Source organism: Rhineura floridana, chromosome 9 (assembly GCF_030035675.1).
Source record: "Rhineura floridana isolate rRhiFlo1 chromosome 9, rRhiFlo1.hap2, whole genome shotgun sequence".
In the NCBI taxonomy this organism is placed as follows: Eukaryota; Metazoa; Chordata; class Lepidosauria; order Squamata; family Rhineuridae; genus Rhineura; species Rhineura floridana.
Window position 1 is genome coordinate 93,777,568 of NC_084488.1, and position 20,482 is coordinate 93,798,049.

At 42.7% G+C, this 20,482-nt stretch overlaps 1 protein-coding gene across 2 annotated transcripts in view; it reads right to left on the bottom strand.

Annotated features, from left to right (window-relative positions):
• Window positions 1-20,482, bottom strand: part of GSTCD (glutathione S-transferase C-terminal domain containing) — an 88,759-nt gene that overhangs the window by 20,386 nt on the left and 47,891 nt on the right. For both annotated transcript variants that reach the window (XM_061585485.1, XM_061585483.1), the window contains one exon: window positions 163-278. In XM_061585485.1, the coding sequence (XP_061441469.1) occupies window positions 163-278 (116 nt within the window). The remainder of the gene's footprint in view (window positions 1-162; window positions 279-20,482) is intronic.

Here is a 20,482-nt window from a genome sequence, read left to right on the forward strand (position 1 = left end):
ATTTCACAACAAAATATTCCAACAAAATATTGACAGAGTCTCTGAAAGCAGATCAAATTCCAGAGTTTTGGCCTCTTTTGGCCATGTGCTATTGGCCTTATAAAGATGAAAAACAACTGAGGCTGCACTTTATGAAACATAAAATAAAATAAAATACATTACCCCACCACTGCAAAAATCCACAATCTTATCTCCAGGCTTAGCCAGCTTTGTCACTAAAGCTACCATATTGTTGAGCTGTTGCTGTTTCCTAAAAGCACGATCGCTGGACATCTTTCCTAAAGATGACAACAAAGAATACACAATTATAATGACTTATTACTAATCCCTTTTGAATGTAAGTGGTTGGACACAGAGTTGCAGTTCCACAGAATAGAAGGGCTTCTTCCATTCATAGAAAGGGCCAAGATCAAGTGGAGGTTCCCTGATGAAGCCATTGTTGCTGATTCCCTAGTTCTGCCTACAGCCCCCGCACAACCTCTCATGCTGCTCCAGAGTGTCTCCCAACCCTTCAGAGCCGATTTTCAGGGGGCACAAGGGATTGCAGCAAGAAGGTGGAATTGGCAAAAATGGCGTATTGCCTTTTTCTGATGTGAGTAGAACTCCGCTAATCACAAATTTGAATCCAGTCTAATTATTTTGATTTATAGCCTGCCCTAATCCAAATGATTTTATGTAGCAGGTACCAAGGAAAAGGAGAAGGAGCCTGTTCCCAAAGAGCCAGTGAGAGCCAGTGTGGTGTAGTGGTTACAGTGTTGGACTAGGACTTGGCAGAGGGTTCAAATCCTCCATCAGCCATGAAGTTTGTTGGGTGACCTTGGGCCAGTCACAGTCTCTCAGCCTAATCTATCTCACAAGGTTATTGTGACGATAAAATGAAGAGGGAGGAGAACCATGTACACCGCCTTGAACTCCTTGGAGGAAAGGTGAGATATAAATGTAGTAATAAATAGAATAAAAAACTATATGGAAGTGAAAAAAGGTTTAGAGACCAACAATGAAGTGAAAAATAGAATTTTATAGCAGAGGGAACTTTAAAAACCACAACACATACCCGTACAAATTCATATAGAAGGATGTGAATAGTTAAGATAACCTGAAAATATTAAAGAGTGACAGAATAGTTGAAATACAACAAAATGAATCATCATACAATTTTACTGGGATAGGTGGGATCATTTTTAGTATCTTGTTGTACTTTGTTTAGATTCACAACATCATAAATAATCATTTCATGTAATTACATACAATGGGAACTACAAAATGTTTCAGTATGGAGTATTCCTTTTCAGGATTCCAGCTGACCAACCATGCCCTATTTCAGGATACTCCATTCTATTTACCCTCCCTCAGTTTGCCATTCCCTGCTCCCAAAGTCACAATTCCAGGCTCAATTAGGCTGTTTAGGGCCTTTCTCCAAACATGTTTGTACTTCTGCAAAATGCTGGGTTCCTCTGGGTCTACTCTTCTTGTGAATGGGTACTGCCAATTTGGCTACATTAGGAGTAGCACTGAGTTTGCTGTTAGAATTTATGATCAGACTGTTTCATAGGATTTGATCCACAGTGACTTTTTCATAGAAGTGAGCCATAATTTGGCACTGCATCCATTTAGAGATAAGTATAGGTATCGGTCTATGGGTAACAGGAAGAACAGAAGTTACTCCCCCTCCTTTGTTGGAATCTCTCGTGGCTTCGTAATATGCCTATGTTCTCATCCAATATTCATTTTCCAGATAATCGTATGTCAAAAGGGTTTCCATATGTCCTTGATTACAACTGAATAATCCTTATATTAAAACCTGTCCCTATTTTAGAATACCCAAGTTCCAAAGCACTCTTCTGCATTTGCTCTGGCAGAGCAAATGATGGCTTGATCCCAGAAAAGCATGGGCAACATTCCACTCACTGATGGGAGGTCTGTACTCACTAAAAACGCTGCTCTAGAAAGTTAGAGGACCCTCTAGAAGCACATATCATTAGAAATCAGTGACACCACCTGTGCCTAAGTTAAAATTATTTCCACTTATACAATGGGTTCTTTGGATCTCACCATTATTCTCAAAATGGTGTCATAATATGTAGATGAAATAAGAGCAGAGTATGATCTTGTTGGTGCCCGGCAAAACAGTGGGATGAATCCAGACTCACTCATATTTAAACTATCAAGCTCCACTGATTTCAATGGATCTACTCTGAGTAAGTCTGGATCCAACCCATTTTTATGTACTCAGATATTTTAATCTATACAAATCTTAGTTTGCTTTTAAGGATTTTATCTACCTTTCTACTGCATTAATTTTCTTTGGACTATCTAAATATTATTATTATTATTTATTACATGTGTATACTGCCCCATAGTCAAAGCTCTCTGGGCGGTTTACAACAGTTAAAAACATTGAAACAAGTATACACATACACAAATTTAAAAACACTTTTTTTAAAAAAAACAATTTAAAAACATGCTAAAATGCCTGGGAGAAGAGGAAAGTCTTGACCTGGCGCTGAAAAGATAACTGTTGGCGCCAGGCGCTCCTCGTCACGCACATCATTCCATGATTTGGAGACCACCACCGAGAAGGCCCTCTCCCTTGTTGCCAGACTCCCAGCTTCCCTCCGAGTAGGCACTCAGAAGAGGGCCTTGGATGTTGAGCCTAGTGTATGGGTGGGTTCGTGTCGGGAGAGGCATTCCATCAGGTATTGTGGTCCTAAGCCATGTAAGGTTTTACAGGTTAAAACCAGCACCTTGAATCGAGCTCGGAAACATACAGGCAGCCAATGCAAGCGGGCCAGAATCGGTTTTATATGTTCGAACCGTCTGGTCCCTGTTACTAATCTGGCTGCTGCATTTTGCACAAGCTGCAGTTTCTGAACCGTCTTCAAAGGCAGCCCCACATAGAGTGCATTGCAGTAATCTAACTTGGAGGTTACCAGAGCATGGACAACTGAATCCAGGTTATCCCTGTCCAGATAGCTGGGCCACCAACCAAAGTTGGTAGAAGGCACTCCATGTCACCAAGGCTACCTGAGCCTCAAGTGACAGAGATGGTTCTAGGAGAACCCCTAAGCTACGAACCTGCTCCTTCAGGGAGAGTGCAACCCCATCCAGGACAGGTTGAACATCCACCATCCGGTCAGAAGAACAGAATAGATAAAGGGCAGTATATAAATTCTTTTAGCAAGTCAGACTTCGTAAATACCACCACTAAATATAAGCCATACAAATCTGAAAATTAATCAGACTTGTTTAATTAGCAATATTTTTGCAGCACTCGGGACTGGAGAAGACCTGCCCTGGGAGTGAGTACTTGAACATCTGGGTGCTTACTTGCTTGCTCCTCTGGGCTGCTGTCTTTTGAGACAGCTGACGTCCCTAGTAAGTGCTGCAAGGACTGGGACCCTCTGCCTGACACTGAATCCAGAGAGAGGCTGCAGTCAATCTTACAGCCTCTTGCATCAGCTCCTGGCTTGGTCGGGGGCATAAAAGCCCAGCTTCCCTAGGGTGGCGGGTCTGCCGCTGGCGGGGTTGCTACCAAAGGAGGTAATCCATTGGAGACCCCTTAGGGAATGGGTGCTACCCCCTTCAATTTTTCTTGTAAACCAATCTAGAGATTGGTAGTAAGACGATTGTGTAGTTCCTGAGCAGGGTGACAGCCTGTGCAGTGAACTGAATAATAGGAGAAAGTCACCAGATGCCTTCAGAGTGAGAGTCTGCAACTGGCAGAAGGCTGGCCCTCCCTGGGTGTGAGATGGAGGGAGTAGATGTGCCCTATGTGAAAGATATTGAGTGGGTCTGACTGTTCCCAATTCTCTCAGAGGCCTACTGGGATAACTGGTTCGGGTAGGTTTTGTTGGTGGGCTCTTGTTGTGTCCATATCAGATGTTTAGGAGGAGTCTTAGAAAGCAGGGACATAGGTGATGCAGCCCCAATTGCAATGGTCAAGGGTAGAGTGAGGTATAGTCATGGGGAGGTGGTGAGCCAGCACAGAAGTTGAAGGCAAGGCTATCTATGCCTTGTTCCTCATTCCCACTCCTCCCATGGATGGGTTCCTCATTGCTCATCTGCTGTACCCTGTGTGTGTTGTTGTTTAATGCCAGATCGGTACACAATAAGACCACACTCATCCATTATTTGATCATGGATGAGGGTGCTGATTTGATGTGCTTTACCAAGGCCTGTGTAGGTGAGCTGGGAGGAGTTGATCTGACCCATCTTTGCCCCCTGAATACTCAATGCAACACCAGCACAGGCTGCAGGAAAGGGGAGAGGGGTTGCTGTGGTCTACAGAACTTTCATCTCTGTCACGAGGAAACCACTCTGTCTTAGAGCTGGCTGTGAGGGCCTGCTCCTGGCGTCGGGCCAAGGAGACAGTAAACTAGGGTAGCTGCTGGTGTACCATCCACCCTGCTACCCGGCAGCTTCTCTGACCAAGCTGGAGGAGGATGTCTCAGCTGTTGTATTGGAGGAGCCCAGTAAGAGTGATTTCAACGTCCATACTGGGGCTGCCTCTAGTGTTCTGGCTTGAGACTTCATGGCCTCCATAACAACCATGGAGCTGTCTCAAGCTGTCACCAGTCTGACGCACAGGGCAGGGCACACCCTCAATTTGCGCCAGATAGAGGGAGTGGTTCCAATTTGCGCCAGATGGTCTGGAGATAGGGGGTGGATGTCACCCCATTGTCATGGTCAGACCACTTCCTGGTGAAGTTTAGCCTTACAGCTCCTCCAGAGCTTGGAAAAGTTACTTTTTTGAACTACAACTCCCATCAGCCCCAGCCAGCATGGCCACTGGATTGGGCTGATGGGAGTTGTAGCTCCGCTCACCTGCAGGGATGGTGGACAGATTAAGATAGGCTGCCCCTGGTGACTAATGGAATCCACTGGATTCCTGAATGCCCTGGAGGAGTTCCCAGTAGATGGAGGTGAGACTGGAATTAATTCCTGTTTTATTAGAGTATGGTTACATTAAAGCTATGTTAACTAAGCTACCTAGGCATACTCTGCAACGTGTGAAGAAAGTTGACTCAGCAACCAAGTTGGGGGTGCCACCTTAAGTAGGGAGGGTCTTCGCTCGTAATCTCTGACTCCTGTGAAGTCCCACCTTCTGGCCAACCCACTTCTCATGGCGTCTCACATGGGGTGAGGGGGGGCAAGCCTCCGCCGGCTCATCTGACAGTACAGGCTCGATAGGTGCCGGTTCGGCTTCAGGAGGTGGGAAAGCATTTGAAGTGCCAGGTGGGGAGTCCTGGGGGGATGGAGTTGGCACGCATGCCAGGTCATCCCCCAACGTCTCTGTTGGGGCGTCTGTAGGTGGAGTGAGGTCTGCTTCGGGGAGAGAACTGTCCATGGGAACTGGCAGACTGTCAACTACATCCCCTCCCTCATGGTTGTTGAGCCCCAGTGCCCTCAGGAGGATCAAGGAGGGGAGCTGGATGAGCTTCCGTTCCTCCGTTAGGGCAGGGAGAAGAGTCAGAGGGTGTTGAGACTTTCCTGGAAGAGGGAGGTGTGTTTGACACTGTGCCAGTTCCCACGGTCAGTTCTCCCACTGAAGAAGACCGCGCTTAACCTCCAGATGCCCCCCTGAACCGTTGGGGAACGTCTTGGCACCCGTGCCAACCCCACCCCCCTGAGCCCCCCTCATGGCACGTTAAGCATTTCCCCGCATCCTGAAGCCAAGCAGACACCTTTCAAGACTGTGTTGTCTGATAAGCCAGCGGAGGCACACACCCTTTCGCCCCGCACCAGACGCTGGGAGAAGCACTTCAGAGGGAGGGGCTGCGAAGGAGTCAGAGATTACGAGCGAAGACCTTTCCTATTTAAGATTGCACCCCCCTCATCTACCTCTGATTTCTCCCCCTGCTCTATCTGGGGAAGCTGGGGCTCGACCGACTCCCCTCCCTGATCCTCCTGGAGAGCTGGAGCTCAACACCTCCATAGCAATCTTGATGCTCCATCCACATCTACTGTAGTCCCCAGTGAGGTGTCTAGTACAACATCTGCCGCAACTTCTTGGGATAGTTTTCAGTTGATGAGGCCTGATGACGTGGACAAAGTGCTTGTGACAATGCGGCCAGCAATGTATCCTCTCAACCCTTGCCCTTCTTGGCTTATTAAAGCTTGCTGAGGGGGTCTGACTGAGAGGATCCAGGGTGTGGTCAATGCGTTGTTGTGGGAGGGAGTAGTTCCAGCTGCCCTGAAAAAGGCGGTGATCTGACCACTCCTGGAAAAACCCACCCTGGACCCACTGGTTTGTGACAACTACTGCCCAGTCATAAATACCCCCTTTTTAGGGAGGGTGATCGAAAGGGTTTTTTAAAAACCTATATTTTTAAAGGTGATCAAGAGGATATTTTAAAAGATATTTTGTTTTAATATGTTTTTAAAGATGTTTTGTTTTAATATATTTTAATGTTTGTTTTTATGATGTTTTATAGTGTTTTTAGTGTTTTTGTTTGCTGCCTTGGGTTCCTACCGGGAGGAAGGGTGGGATATATGAGGGCCTTTGGCCAAAAGGTGGGATAGAAATAAACCATCATCATATAAATTTAACAATAACAATATGGTAATGGTTGCTATTTTGTTAAAGATAATTCTTTTCTAAATTATTTTCCTCATTTATGCATCCATAAAAACTATGGCTTACCATGAATGAGAAAGCATTGGTGCATGGGGAGAAAATAATAGTTGTTCACCCCTGCCCTGCTGCAATACTGGAAGCTTAAGCTGTGGTTTGTGTTACATCCGAACCTGGGCTTATGGTCTGCCTTGCTCCATATGTTCTTGGTTTGGGGAAAACAAGCTATACACCCGGGTTCAAACATAATCCTAAGCCAAACCATGGCTTAGCTCCCAAGAGCATGGCAGAAGTAGGAGAGAAGCAAAGCAGCTGTGGTTTTCTTCCTGTGTACTAGCATGCTTGCTCTTTTACTGTAAGCCACAGTTTGACTTACTATGACATGCAAATGAGGCCACTGAGTCAGACCATCGGTCCATTTAGGCTACACTATGTAATAATAGCTCTCCAGGGTCTTAGGCACAGGCCTTATTACTTATCTTATATTTTTAACTAGAGGTGCCAGGGATTCAACCTGAGATGTTCTACATATGCTTTACACTGAGCTATGGTCCCTCTCCATTGAGGCTTGTTTCCAACAGCATTCATAAATGCATTACTGAACAAGAATAGCTTTCATAAAAGCTCTCCAGCATACACAGGATGGATTTCTTTGGGTTCTAACAAGCTATCCATTTTGGATTTTAAAAAATAAAGGAATCCTCTAGTGCTAAAGTCTGCTACTTATTTGTCATAGGCAGTGTTATTTATTTATTTTTAAATAGCATTATCCTGAGGCAGCTGAGACAGCATACACAAACCTTAAAACTATAAAATTCAAATTGTATTTTGATTGTATCAGCTAACAATAGCAGTAGCAATGGTAAACAATAACACTTCCAAAAAGGGGAAGCATCCGCGGACCGCCATCCCCCCGCTATCCCCCCTCTTTACCTACCTTTCCGTTGTTTTTTGCAGCGCACAGATTTGCCATCAATAAAGATGGCGGCAGAGGCTTCAGCTCCTTAGGGAAACCTCGGCCACCATCTTTATTGATGTCAACCTGCGTGTGCCACAAAAAAAAAACGGAAAGGTATGTGAAGCGTGGGGATGGGGGGGCCTTAACACCAGTCAGCCTAGGGGCTCTCCTCAGCTTAATCCGGCCCTGATGAACAGGACTTGTAATTTATAACATGGGAATACAAACCAGGCATGCATTTTTAAGGCATAATTTATGCACCAAGATAAACATTTTTCTTCCTCTGTAATTATTTCTGGTCCAAACACATTTAACTTGATATAGAGGAATAGCTACAAATGTCTCTCAGTTATTAATGTCACTGTGGCTTTAAAGGGTATCACAGCTGGCTTTGTTCTTCAAAATTATGCATATGACCAGGTGAAACACGGAAAGAGATTTCTCTATTCTTTATTACAGGATGATCAGAAATGAAAAATCAGCAAATATAAATATGTATCAGCAAATGAAACATCTCAATGTCTCCATGAAAATAACACCTTCACTTTTAGAGTGTTAGACAAAAAAACTGCAGTGGGGCAGCTGTTTAAAACTCACCACAGAGGTAATTGCAACTGTGCAGGGAAATGGGTATCTGTAGGTTCCAATTACAAAACATAGCGAGTTTTACTATTTGCATTTGGTATGACTGGGGTATGCCAGATATTATAGGCAAAAAACTCTCTGCATTGTTGTAGTAATCACATGACAAACATTTAGCTACGATGGTGGAGCATCTGCTTTGCATGCAGAGGGTTCACAGGTACATTCCCTGGCATCTCCTGGTAGGGCTAGGAGAGACCCGTCTGAAATCTCAGAGAGCTATCACCAGTCAGTGTAGACCAGGGTTTCCCAAACTGTGGTTTGTGGACCACCAGAGGTCTGTGAGCTTCATTCAGGTGGTCAATGGCATCTCTGTATTAAATATTTATACTGATTTTTAACTGTATTTTACGTCTTTTCTTATTTTGTATTTTATTGTATAAAAATCTGAATTCCATGGAACATAGATTGTAATACAATAAAATACAATATAAGAAATAAAAATACAATTAAAAATCATACAGCGCCTAACACAGTGCATTACATTGCTACAACAGGCAGAAAAATCATTAAGCAGGCCTGCAAGACTATCAGCAATTTCAAGTAGTCCATGGGGGGAAAGGTTTGGGAACCACTGGTGTAGACAGTACTTAGCTAGATGGACCAACAGTCTGACTCAGTATATGGCAGCTTCCTAGTATGTTCCTTACAAATGTCATCTAACTATAAAATTATGAAATAAAGTGAGATGCTTGGGAAGTGTTGTCCAACTTCTGAAAAGGGGCACTGGAGTTTTCAAGGCTTCTGCATTTGTCAACAGTCTCCCTCATCCACCCACCCACCCACCCAACATGCTACTTGAATGGGAAATGCTACTGAACTTTGCTGCATTCTAATTTTTGGAAACCCTATGACGTAACTTGATATAGTTACTTGAGATGGCTCCAGGAGCGGTGGCTGAGGCCAGTCTAAAAGATGGATGAGGCCAAACAAAGGAATGAATGACTAAACACAGTTTATGGAAGATTCCAAGCAGAACATATATGATTTTAAGGTACTTCACCTTTGTTGTATAACCTTTTGTGTTCTACAAAGTAAAGAGGCCATTCTGTGTCTCTCCCATTTATAGCCAAAAGATTCTAAGGTACAACCAAGGGAAGGAAATGTACTACATTTGAAAAGTTGACTTAAAGTGTCATCCAGGACAGAGTAACACAAGAACTTTTTAAAAAATTTTTTAAAAACAAAGTCTTTGTTTCCTAGTACAGCTAACCAATTTGTTCTGTAGGTAAGGTAAGCTCTGTAAAATGTTTTTTATCACTTAAGGTATTAGAAAATAACCTTGTCCTACATTTGCCTTTTCTAATATTTCTTGGAAAGGCCAAATGACTATTAAAATTGCCCTTGACAATGTATACAATGTGAAGTCAGTCAGGTTTCTCTTCATAAGCCTTACTTGGCTTGCATTTGAGAAACCCATTTGGACAGCAAACAAAGCAGGCTATACAAAAATTACAACCAGTGGGAACTTCAGTAAAAGAACAGATTAACAAGAGGCTTGAAAATAATTAAAACTAGGTGTGTTTTTCCCTTCAGTACAGACTTTTATTAAACTTCCAAAAGGCATTTCTTCGACATCTGATAAAGCAAATACAAACAAAACACACAGCTAATTTGAAATGTTTAATCTTATCTAAAAAGCCTAGGAAGAAATCAGCTTTATTCCCATTTGCAAAAACATGCAGGTGTCTGAAGTTCTGAAGGTAAAAGTAGTTTAGACTTCCTTTCGAAATATTTTCTCTCTCCTATTAGTATTATTTATCAATCACCTTTTACATATGCCTCAAGGTAATTTACAGACATACCTTAACAGCTAAAATACTTTAAGAAATAGTACAAAAAACCCACTGATGATCGGTTTAAAACCTAAAGCAGAGACCTTTTCATCCAGCTGGAACAGCTTGTTGAAACAAAAATGTTTTTATTGTTTCCAGAAAGTACAGATAGTGGCTGCCTGTCGTGCCTCAGCAGGAATGCTGTTCTGCAGAACAGGGGCAGCCACACTGAAAGCCCTGTTCTAAACAAGTTACCATTGAGCTGACATCTTATATTTTTGGGATGTTACAGAGAAACCGTCTTGCATATTTTTGGGGGTATATAAGGGATAAGGCAGTTTCTAAAGTAATTTGGTCCTGAGCTGTATAAGGCCTTCTATGTTAGTACCAAAACCTTGAACTTAGCCCAACAGTGGATTGGCAGCCAGTGCAAAGCCCGCAAACAAGGCATTATATGCTGGTGGTAGTTTGTCCCCACATGCAACCTAGCCATCACGTTCTACCCTAGCTGCATCTTCTGGATCTTCTTCCTATTAAAAAGTATTCACTTTCTCAAGTAATATTCCTTAACTCCTGGGTCTTGCTGTCAATGAAGATCAAGTAATGTTTTGTAAGATTCATACCTACACAGACCTACATGTCTTAATATGACCTCCATTCCAGAATCAGGGGCAATTTGTAGCATCAAGACTTCTTTCTTATTTAGTCATTACAGACAGTTGGCTTGCTTCAATCTAGAGATAAAGGGTGGTATTCAATACTAGTTCTACTCAGAGTAGACCCATTGACATTAATGGACATAACTTAGGTTCATTCATTGCAATGGTTTTACTCTGAATAGGACTAAGTTCACTATAACTCAAAGGATGCTTTGAGGCAGGCAGTATTGTGAGATTGGTGCTCTTTATGTATTTATGTTTTCCACACTGTCCATATGACGTTGTCAGCATCAAAATGCCAGCCCATTCTCACCCTCATTAATCTCGATTTATCCTTTCCACGGAAGGTCCAATGTGAATAAAAAAATCCCCTGCTGCTAACAGTCTTTCTGCAATCTCTGAAAGAGCTATTCGTAATATTGAACCCCACCTGAAAGCACCCAAACACATTCTATACAGCCAATGGATAGGAAAGCTTTCATTCCCCAAGTATGCAGAATAGTAGTTCTACACTTCCACATAATTGCTAAGCCAAGTGCTCACTGGTGAAGAGGATTTGCAACTACAAGATATAACTAAAAATATCTGGCAGACCAGGAAGCACCTTAGAGAGATAAAGAAGCCCTCTGCCTAGATCCCACTTCCCAAAGTGGGTGTGGCCTGTCGTTCTGTGGCTTCTATTCTCCAGACTAGTCTGGCTGCTCCTGGTCTGGCCTGGACGTGCCTGGGGGGACCAGACTTGGTTCCTAGTTACTGCAGCTCCGTGGCAACAGACACCCAAGGTATTGAATTCTGTATGTACAAAACCCAGACAAAACCACTGCAGTGTTCCAGCAAGCTGAACATACAAGAAACGAAGCTGCAAAATTACATGAAGAAGACAGGTGGAATCTGTGGTCTTGGTTCAGCTCTGTTTTTGAATCATTAGGATCCACCACAGTACATGGCTAGCTAATCTTATTTACTATTCTGGCTGGCATATATGTTATTGTAGTGCTTGTACGATGTTGTCTAAGTTGTACCATGAAACAAATAAGCTTTGAACCCGGAACAAAAACAGGAAATAAATAACATGCCTGGAGGCTGTGAAGAGCTGGATGGGGGCGAACAAACTGAAACTTAATCCAGACAAGACGGAAGTGTTGCTCACCAAGGGAAAAAACTGTCCCAGGGATTGGGTTGCAACCTGTTCTGGATGGGGTTGCACTCCCCTTGAAAGAGCAGGTCCGCAGTCTGGGAGTTCTTCTGGATCCTGCCCTGCTGCTGGAATATCAGGTGGCTGTGGTAGCCAGGGCTTTTGGCTCTACCAGCTCCGTCCGTTCCTGGACTTGGCCACAGTGACACGTGCATTGGTGACATCGAGGCTTGATTACTGTAACACAGTCCATGTGGGGCTGCCTTTGAAAACGATTCGGAAACTACAATTGGTCCAAACTGCAGTAGCCAGAATGTTAACTGGAGCACGGCGCAAGGAGCATATCACCCCTGTGCTTTATCGACTCCACTGGCTCCCAATTTGTTTCCGAGCCAAATTCAAAGTGCTGGTTTTGACCTTTAAAGCCCTAAATGGCCTTGGACCAGTGTACTTAAGGGACCACTTATGTCCATATGTTCCTACCCTGGATTTAAGATCATCTACCTCTGGTCTCCTCTGTGTGCCTGGAATGAAAGAAGTTAGATTGACAGGCACGCAGGAGAACCTTTTCAATTGTGGCTCCTAGACTTTGAAATTCCCTGCCGCAAGAAGCCCACTTTGCTCCCTCCCTGATGGTCTTCCGGAAACTTGTAAAAACTATTTTGTTCCGGAGAGCCTTTGGTTGGGACTGATGGGTCAGCCTGACACTGTTTTAAGTTTATCTTTTAAGTTCTTTTATTCTCACTTTCTTATATGTGTACGCACATATATACATGTATGTATGTATGTTTGTATGTGTATGCATAATGCATTTTATGTATTTTAATAGTATTTTATGCATTTTAATTTACTGTAATGTTTTGTGTTTTTATTGTGTATTTTATTATATGTGTGTGATTTTATTGTAGCCGCCCTGAGTGCCCTATTGTAAGGTAGAAGGGCGGGATAGAAATATTTTAAATAAATAAATAAATAAACATGCATGTGGAGATCACAGAAATGGAAGTATGTGAGTAGAGTGAAATCAATGGTTTAATGCAAATAGAAGTTTGAGATACGGTTGAACTAGGTAATCTCAAAGGGGGAATTGTGGAAATAAAATTCTGTAGGCCTCAAACTTTGGTCAAAACCTTGCAGACACACTGGGGGTGATGGGTAGAATGACACTGAATATGCTGCAGAGAACATGTTACAGGTTATGTCATAGAATGTTCTGAGAAAAACTGCTGATATTCGAACTTCTTAGATAAGTATATGTGAATAGCACTGAAGTTCCATTCCCAGTAGCTGAAAGATGTTTATGTGATAACAAAACAGTTTCTGTGTGCTATAAGAATGTGCTGAATACTGCCAATGGCGGAGAACCTTCAGGCTTATGCCTGTCTGAATTTTCTCTCCAAGCGCTTGTTTGCTTTGTTTTGCTTTCTTTTCAATAAATGTGCCTCTAGCAGATCTTGCTGATTCAACACAGCACGAAGCTCAGTTTTCTTCCACACCACTATTAATGCTTATTTATTCTGACAACATGAAATGGATATTTATGACAAGTATGCTCAGTCTAGACACCATAATGCAACAGCTCTGCTCTTCTTCTCGTTTTCTAGTTTTGATTAGTAAAAGAGGAAAACATCATTCAGAAATCCATCATATGTCTTTAATTTAACATACAAGATGATTTGCCTGCTACATGCAACATTTAGTTTCCCCAGTATTTTGGGTGGGTGGGTAATGTCAGAATTATTTTAAAAAATCTGTGAATATTAAAATAAACTAAAAACCTATTAAACTAGAGATGCCTTGGTCTGAAGTTTATTACTAGTATTTATTTTAGTAAGTAGTCAGGGATGCCGCTCAACAAGATCAGCCTCAGAAGACCTTCTCTCGATCCCACCGGTTAAAACAGCTAGACTGGTGAGGACTAGAGAGGGCTTTTTCAATAGTGGCCCCCACCCTGTGGAACTCTCTCCCAAATGATCTCCGCCATGCCCCTTCTATGATGAGCTTCCACCGGGCCTTGAAGACCTGGCTCTTCAGGCAGGCTTTTGGGGTGGGTTAGGTTTTTACTGTTATGGTTTTAAATTTTAACGTTTTAATGTATTGTTTTTTATCTTGTACGTCGCCCAGAGTGGCTGGACAACCAGCCAGATGGGCGACTAATAAATAAATAAATAAATAAATAAATAAATAAATAAATAAATAAGTCAAGAAAAAGGCAACTGAAAATTTTCCAACTTCTTGAAACACTTCAAGGACAGTCTGAAAACTGAGTCATGTATTTGATCCAAAGTGTGTAGAAGTGGAAGAGTCATTAGGATGCCACAAAATATGTAGTGAGCTGTGTATTACTGTAAGCTGTACAGGTTATATGTAATACCTTGCCATACATATCTCTATACATGCCACCATGCCATCAACTTTACAATGAAGCCTTAGGAACACAGAAAGCTGCCTTATATCAAGTCAGACAAGCTCAGTATTGTTCATGCTGGCTGGCTGTGGCTCTCTAGGATTTCAGTCAGGAGTCTCTCACAGCCCTACCTGGAGATGCTGGGGACTTAATCTGGGATTTTCTATAGGCAAAGCAGATACTCTACTCTACCATTGAGTTACAACCTTTCCTGGAAAAATGTGCAAGTCTTTCTAGCCCAGTATAAAGGAATACAAATACTATAAACCAAAGATTTCCAAACTGTAGTTTGTGGACCACCAGTGGTCCATGACCTTCATTCAGGTGGTCCATGGCATGTTCATATTAAGTATTTATATTGATTTTAATTGCATTTTATTGCTTCATTTATTTCTTATATTGTCTTTTATTGTATTACAATCTGAATGCTATGGAAGGCAAAATAAAATGCAATAAAATACAATGTAAGAAAAAAAGCAATAAAAATACAGTTAAAAACATACCGCACCTAGCACAGCACATTACAATTGCTACAAGAAACATCATTAAGTGGTACCAAAACCATCAGCAATTTTCAAGTGGTCCGGGGTGGTGGTAAAATGTTTGGAAACCTCTGCTATAAATGATGCAAAATAATGGGTGTCAGTGGTTTGGGTTAGGGTTTGATCCTTGGCTTCCTCCCTCTACTGCCCCTGAAAGTCCTCCTCCTGCAGTTCCCCAGGTGTCAGCTCCAGTGCTCCCTAAAAACATTTTGCTGCTTGGTGGAGCCTAAATGGCACTCCCACCTGCTTGGACCAACACTTTAATAAATTTGGTTGCACCATTCAGACACCAGTTTCTGGGATCTCCCTGCAATGATTGCACTGACACTAAGGCAACCACTTTTCTCATTCCTGGCTGCACCTTCTTTGGCTGTTTTGTCTACTGCTTGGGCCAACTCTTCATCCTAATCAGCGGCAGCAGAGAATCCCCAGGCTGGCAGGGGAGGAGGAAAGCAGCCAGTAGTAGCACTAGTCAATCTGAGGATCTGGATCCTGGGGCTCTAAAGTTGGCAGGTGAAACAGCCAGTGGAGCTGGGGGGCTGCTGCTGGCTGCCCTCCACAGCTCGTCTGGGCTGCTCATCCAGTCTTGTCATGCTGTAGTTTGCAGCGCCATCTGTCTGTGGCCATGCGAACTACAGCATGACATTTAGTGCAAATATGCATTAGTAATATTATTTATTTATTTATTTATTGTATTTATATACCGTCCCATAGCCGAAGCTCTCTGGGCAGTTTACAGTAACTAAATATGCCACATTTGAGTTCCCTCCCCTTTCTCTCTGTACCTATTATGGGCAATGTCCCTTGACTTGATTCAGAAAGGGCGTGGCTAATACTCCCTACCCCTACAAGACCATTTCAGTATTTAAAATTCATTGCACTCCCAATAACATCATCTGGACAGCAACAAGGGCAGAAAGGCCAGTACAAGGCCAGAAAGCCACTCTTTATGACATGAGTCCTCTTGCTCACTTCTTGTCCCTGGAAATGTATGTAATTTGTGGTGGTGGCAGCAATTGGGGAAATCTCATAGAAGGTCTCTGTGTGAGTTCTCCATTCTTCCCTGAGATCCGGAATACTGTAATAGAAGCATTCCAGACAGCAGGGTCCCTGGTAAATATAGGTTTCCAGGATAAATATTTGGCATGGACATCAGCTGCCTGGAAATTGTGCTTCATGACAGCATCCCAGGTTTAAGAAGCTCAGAGACATTTAGTTTCTAAGTCACCTAATGTCTATATGAAGTACTTAGGCACCCAAGAAAACTATTTCCCAAGGCTTCTGGAAATATTCCAGATATTAAGGAGCAATGAAGAATTTGGAAAGGCCTCCTTCGTCATGAACTCCATGGAAAGGGCATGGAGCGTTGATGATGATGATGAGGAGACAGACTGGAGGGAAGTCTCTAGTGATGTGCATTCAGATGGGTTGTGTTTGAAGGTTCCTGTGCCGCTAACAGTGATACCTCCACCCCTGTAGATCCAAGTACCGTTGATGGGGCACTGCCCGATCAGGATGTTGTCTCTCCACCTTCCATTCATCTCCCTTCCTCGCTCACCCTGGCATCGCCACCACTCAGCCCTCCTCCTGAGGAGTACTCTGCTGAAGTGATCCAGCCACCCTTACCTTGAACACATAGGCTGTGGCACTGGCAGGCTCAAAGGGTGACACTTTTCTCCAGCAAATAGGGAGCCCACCCATCCTCACTTAAGGCTGGTAAAGAGGCAAGCTTAATTGCTGAGACCATGCCTTGGTGCAGTGTAGTCATGCCTAACTATTCCTAGTAAAGATGCTGAATCCTGTGTAACCTGTAAGCTGATTCGTGAAGCACTCTCAACTGAAACTTTCCATTAAACCTATTAAAGAAAAGCACACCTTCATGTCTGCATCTGACTGAGCAGTTCTTCGGGCAGCACGTCCCTGTAGCTGCTGCCACTGCTATATATATTTTGGAGAAAGGGCAGGGAGTAAAGTCACCACAACATACTAATCAGCAATGGACTGTGTGAAGTTCGGGTTCAGCTTGTAATGAGTTGCGGTGGGGCTCCATTAAAGAGCCCCACCTCACTCTTTGGTACTGTTACTAACTACAGCTCAGGCTCTCTGCAATAGGTATAAACTAGCCCATGAATAACAATAATCAAGTTTCTTTACAATCAGAATGGCTAAATCTTTATACAGTTACAGTTAAAAATAACAACCAACTTTATATTAGCTTTATTAACATAAGTGTTTGTGCTTTTGCTTAACATGAAGTCATGCACAATGTGCAAACAGATTTAAATTAGGAATAATTACATAATTTGCTTTCTAATAAATCATATTAAACATTATAGTAACATTTCAGCGTAAGCATGAAGCTGTTTGCCCTTTGGTTGTCTAAAAAGAAGGGGGGGAGAGAGCAGCAGCATTTCTGAATTGTTGTTACACAGAGTTAATAGGAATTAAAACATTTTTGGAGAAGCCAATTGTTTCTGGATGTCTGCTTTCTTGGCATAAAAGAAAAGCAGCCTTCCTTTCCTATACAAATGTAGTCCCTCCATAAAAAAAAAAAAAGCATTTCCCAGAGACAATATGTCACGCTCACACAAATATCAAGCTCAGCTAATCCTGTTAAAATAAAGACAAAAATCAGAACATGTCCTAGAGATTCCAAGTTTGGAATATTGTGATTTATAAGTACTCCCAGTGTAGCTGTTAATCCAACTCAGAAAACCAGCTAGCACTCTTGTACTCAGCTGACTTTTCAGGGTGGGCTTTAGCATTATTCATTCTGTTTATGAAGATAAATGCCAAACAGCCCTAAATCCCTTCAGTGGCTTTTGAAAGAAAGTCCAAGATGTGGGTGGAAAAAATTTTAAAGAAGTTTTTCATCACTACTGAGAACTTGAACACCAGCCCAAATCCTTTGAGCTTTACAGCTCTGTGATGAAAAGAAATTAGGAAGTGTTGACCAAAACATCAAATGGTTAAAAATTAATAAATCTGTTTTGCTGGTTAAAACATTGGCCACACTGCAAAGGAATGTATGTTGTAGGTGTCCATCATGTGGCTTAGTACAGTAATTATAAATGATAAAAAGGCATGAGATCTTTGAAATACACTCTATTAAATTTAATCTATAGAACTCTTCCAGAAGAACTACTTCATGCAAATTGATCAGCTGTGCAGTCCAAACAACAGACCTTGCATATGCCAAACTACAGCTCCCAGTGACAACAGGTGGCTTCTACCTTCCAAACCTATTATACCACACCATATGCCTAATCACACAAGTTAGATACTGGCAGGAAGAAGCAGACTATGAAATGCCACAGTGGGCACAGATACAACTGGACAGCCTAGACCCACTGCATAGGCTCTAAGTATCTCAGGTTCCCTGCAACATATACCCCACCATAGAATCACAGAATTGTAGAGTTGGAAGGGGCCTATAAGACCATCAAGTACAACCCCCTGTTCAATGCAGGAATACAATTTAAAGCATACCTGACAGGTGGCTGTCCAGCTGCCTCTTGAAGGTCTCCAGTGTTGGAGAGCCCACCACCTCCCTAGGTAATTTGTTCCATTGTAGTACCGCTCTAAGTTAGGAAGCTTTTCCTGATGTTCAGCTGAAATCTGGCTTCCTGCAACTTGAGCTGATTATTCTGGGACGACTGAGAAGAGATCCTGGCCCTCCTCTGTGTGGCAACCTTTCAAGTACCATACCTGTGACGAGACAAGCCTATGTGGCAACAGCAAACCAGCTGAACTTTGACCCACTTGCACATGCAGACCTCACCATCTGGGGCAATTCACATACTATAACAATAGCCAATAATCCAGTTCTATGAAAAAGAGGGGATATCCCATACCTCTCACAAATTAATGAATTTAAAAGCTTTGGGACACTTCAGGAAGAATTCGATCTTCCTCTTTCAGCTGCCTGGCAATTCTTACAACTCAAGCACAGAATAGCAGCAAAATTTGGCCCAGAAGTACTCAGTGCAGCTCAGTGCACACCAGATCTCCTGCAAATAGCATGCACCTTCATCTTCTCAAAAAAACTTACTAAGTGCCTATACACATCAGTAACACACTAAGCCCTGGTCTAGATCCAATTACGCCTAAGTGGGAAAAACCCTACACAGGATTAAACTAGCCACCCCTGATGTCAGGCTGAGGTTAATCCAACGGAAAATACTCCTCTACAGCACACAGAGGCATTACACCCATGGACTTTCCCCTATAGATTTTAGAGTGACAGGCATAATGTCTAAGATTCATTACATTAAATCATATTCTTCTTCCAAAGAGGTCAGAGTTGCATCATGGTTCTTCCTCTCTCCCTCTCCCACACCCTGTATTTTCACAACAACCCTGTGAGGTATCAGAGATAGTGACTTGCCCTAGGCCGCTCAGTAAGCTTCATGGCTGAGAAGGATTTTAACCTTCTCCAGTCTGGCAATCTAACCATTGTAGCACACAGCATGGAGCTGATAACTCCACCCAACCAGGTTATTTGTTGTTCATTTCCTTTTGTTTTGTTTTTAATTGTTCTTTATACTTGAAATTAATAAACTTATGAAAAAGCTCTACTCAACCAGTAAGACATACATAGGCCTGTACTCCATTATGTTTAAAGTTCAGTTTTTAGAAGTATGGGCCAAAATGCCTCGCAAGAAGAAGAAGGAGGAGGAGGAGGAGGAGGCAACAGTCCCCCACAACTTAAGTTTACATTTAAGGGGGGGAAATCCCAGCAAGCAAATATAAAGAATGCAAATTATAAGGCATTGTTCCATCGTAAATACCAGAAACTCTTAATTATATTAACAGAACTGAACACGTATTTGAAAAAGACACTGGATAAGAGAATCAATTTAGGCCGAATCCTGTAGTGTTACTTAGTGGTAAAAGATATTATGCCCTTTCCGGAGCAAGATCTCAACTCAACTTCTGGTTTTCATCCCTTCTCTAGGCCTCCTCTTGGACCAGCCCAGTCGAAGCAGAAATCACATTTGCTGGCCACTTTACATTGTTCCCTATGGTGGTTATCTCCATCCGGCAAGCTGTTAATGTGCTGCAGCTTACTATGCGGATATGACACCACCACAAATCAATCCAACCAACCAAAAAAAGTGAACAGTGAATAAATATTGTAGTGTTAGAGAAAAAATGGCAATTTGAAGCAGCTTCTATATGGCAGTTCTTCCAGCTATATTTGGCCATTAGTTGTTATTGAGCTATGATCCATAATTGATCAAAGTCTGGACAGTATTTCAGATCCTTTATGTTAGGGGTAAACTGCATCTGCCCAGCGGGTCAGGTTGTTATTCCCTCCACTCTCCATGGAACAAATTTGCCAGGTGCGTGGGACAGGTGGGCAAAGGCACAGCCCATGCAAAGCACTATCCAAGGGGCTTCACAAGCCCCTTGCACAGCACTCCACAAGCCCGACAATCAGCTGACTGTTGGATCTTCAGAACCCCAGTGCATCTTCAATCAGCTGATAATCGGAGGTTGTAAAGCCAGGTACACAGAGCTGAAGACAGCTGATCTATGACCCAAGCTTCCTGAAATCAAATATCAGAATACAAGGCAAGAACTACATTGACTGTGTAAAGCTTTAGCGAACGGCCACAGCTGAGTGGTAGAGCATCTGCTTTGCATGCAGAAGCTCACAGGTCCAGTCCCCAGCATCTCCAGATAGCACTGGGAAAGACTCCCTGTCTGAAAACCCAGACAGCCGCTGCTAGTCACTGTAGACAATACTGAGCTACATGGGCCAATGATCTGACTCAGTACAAGACA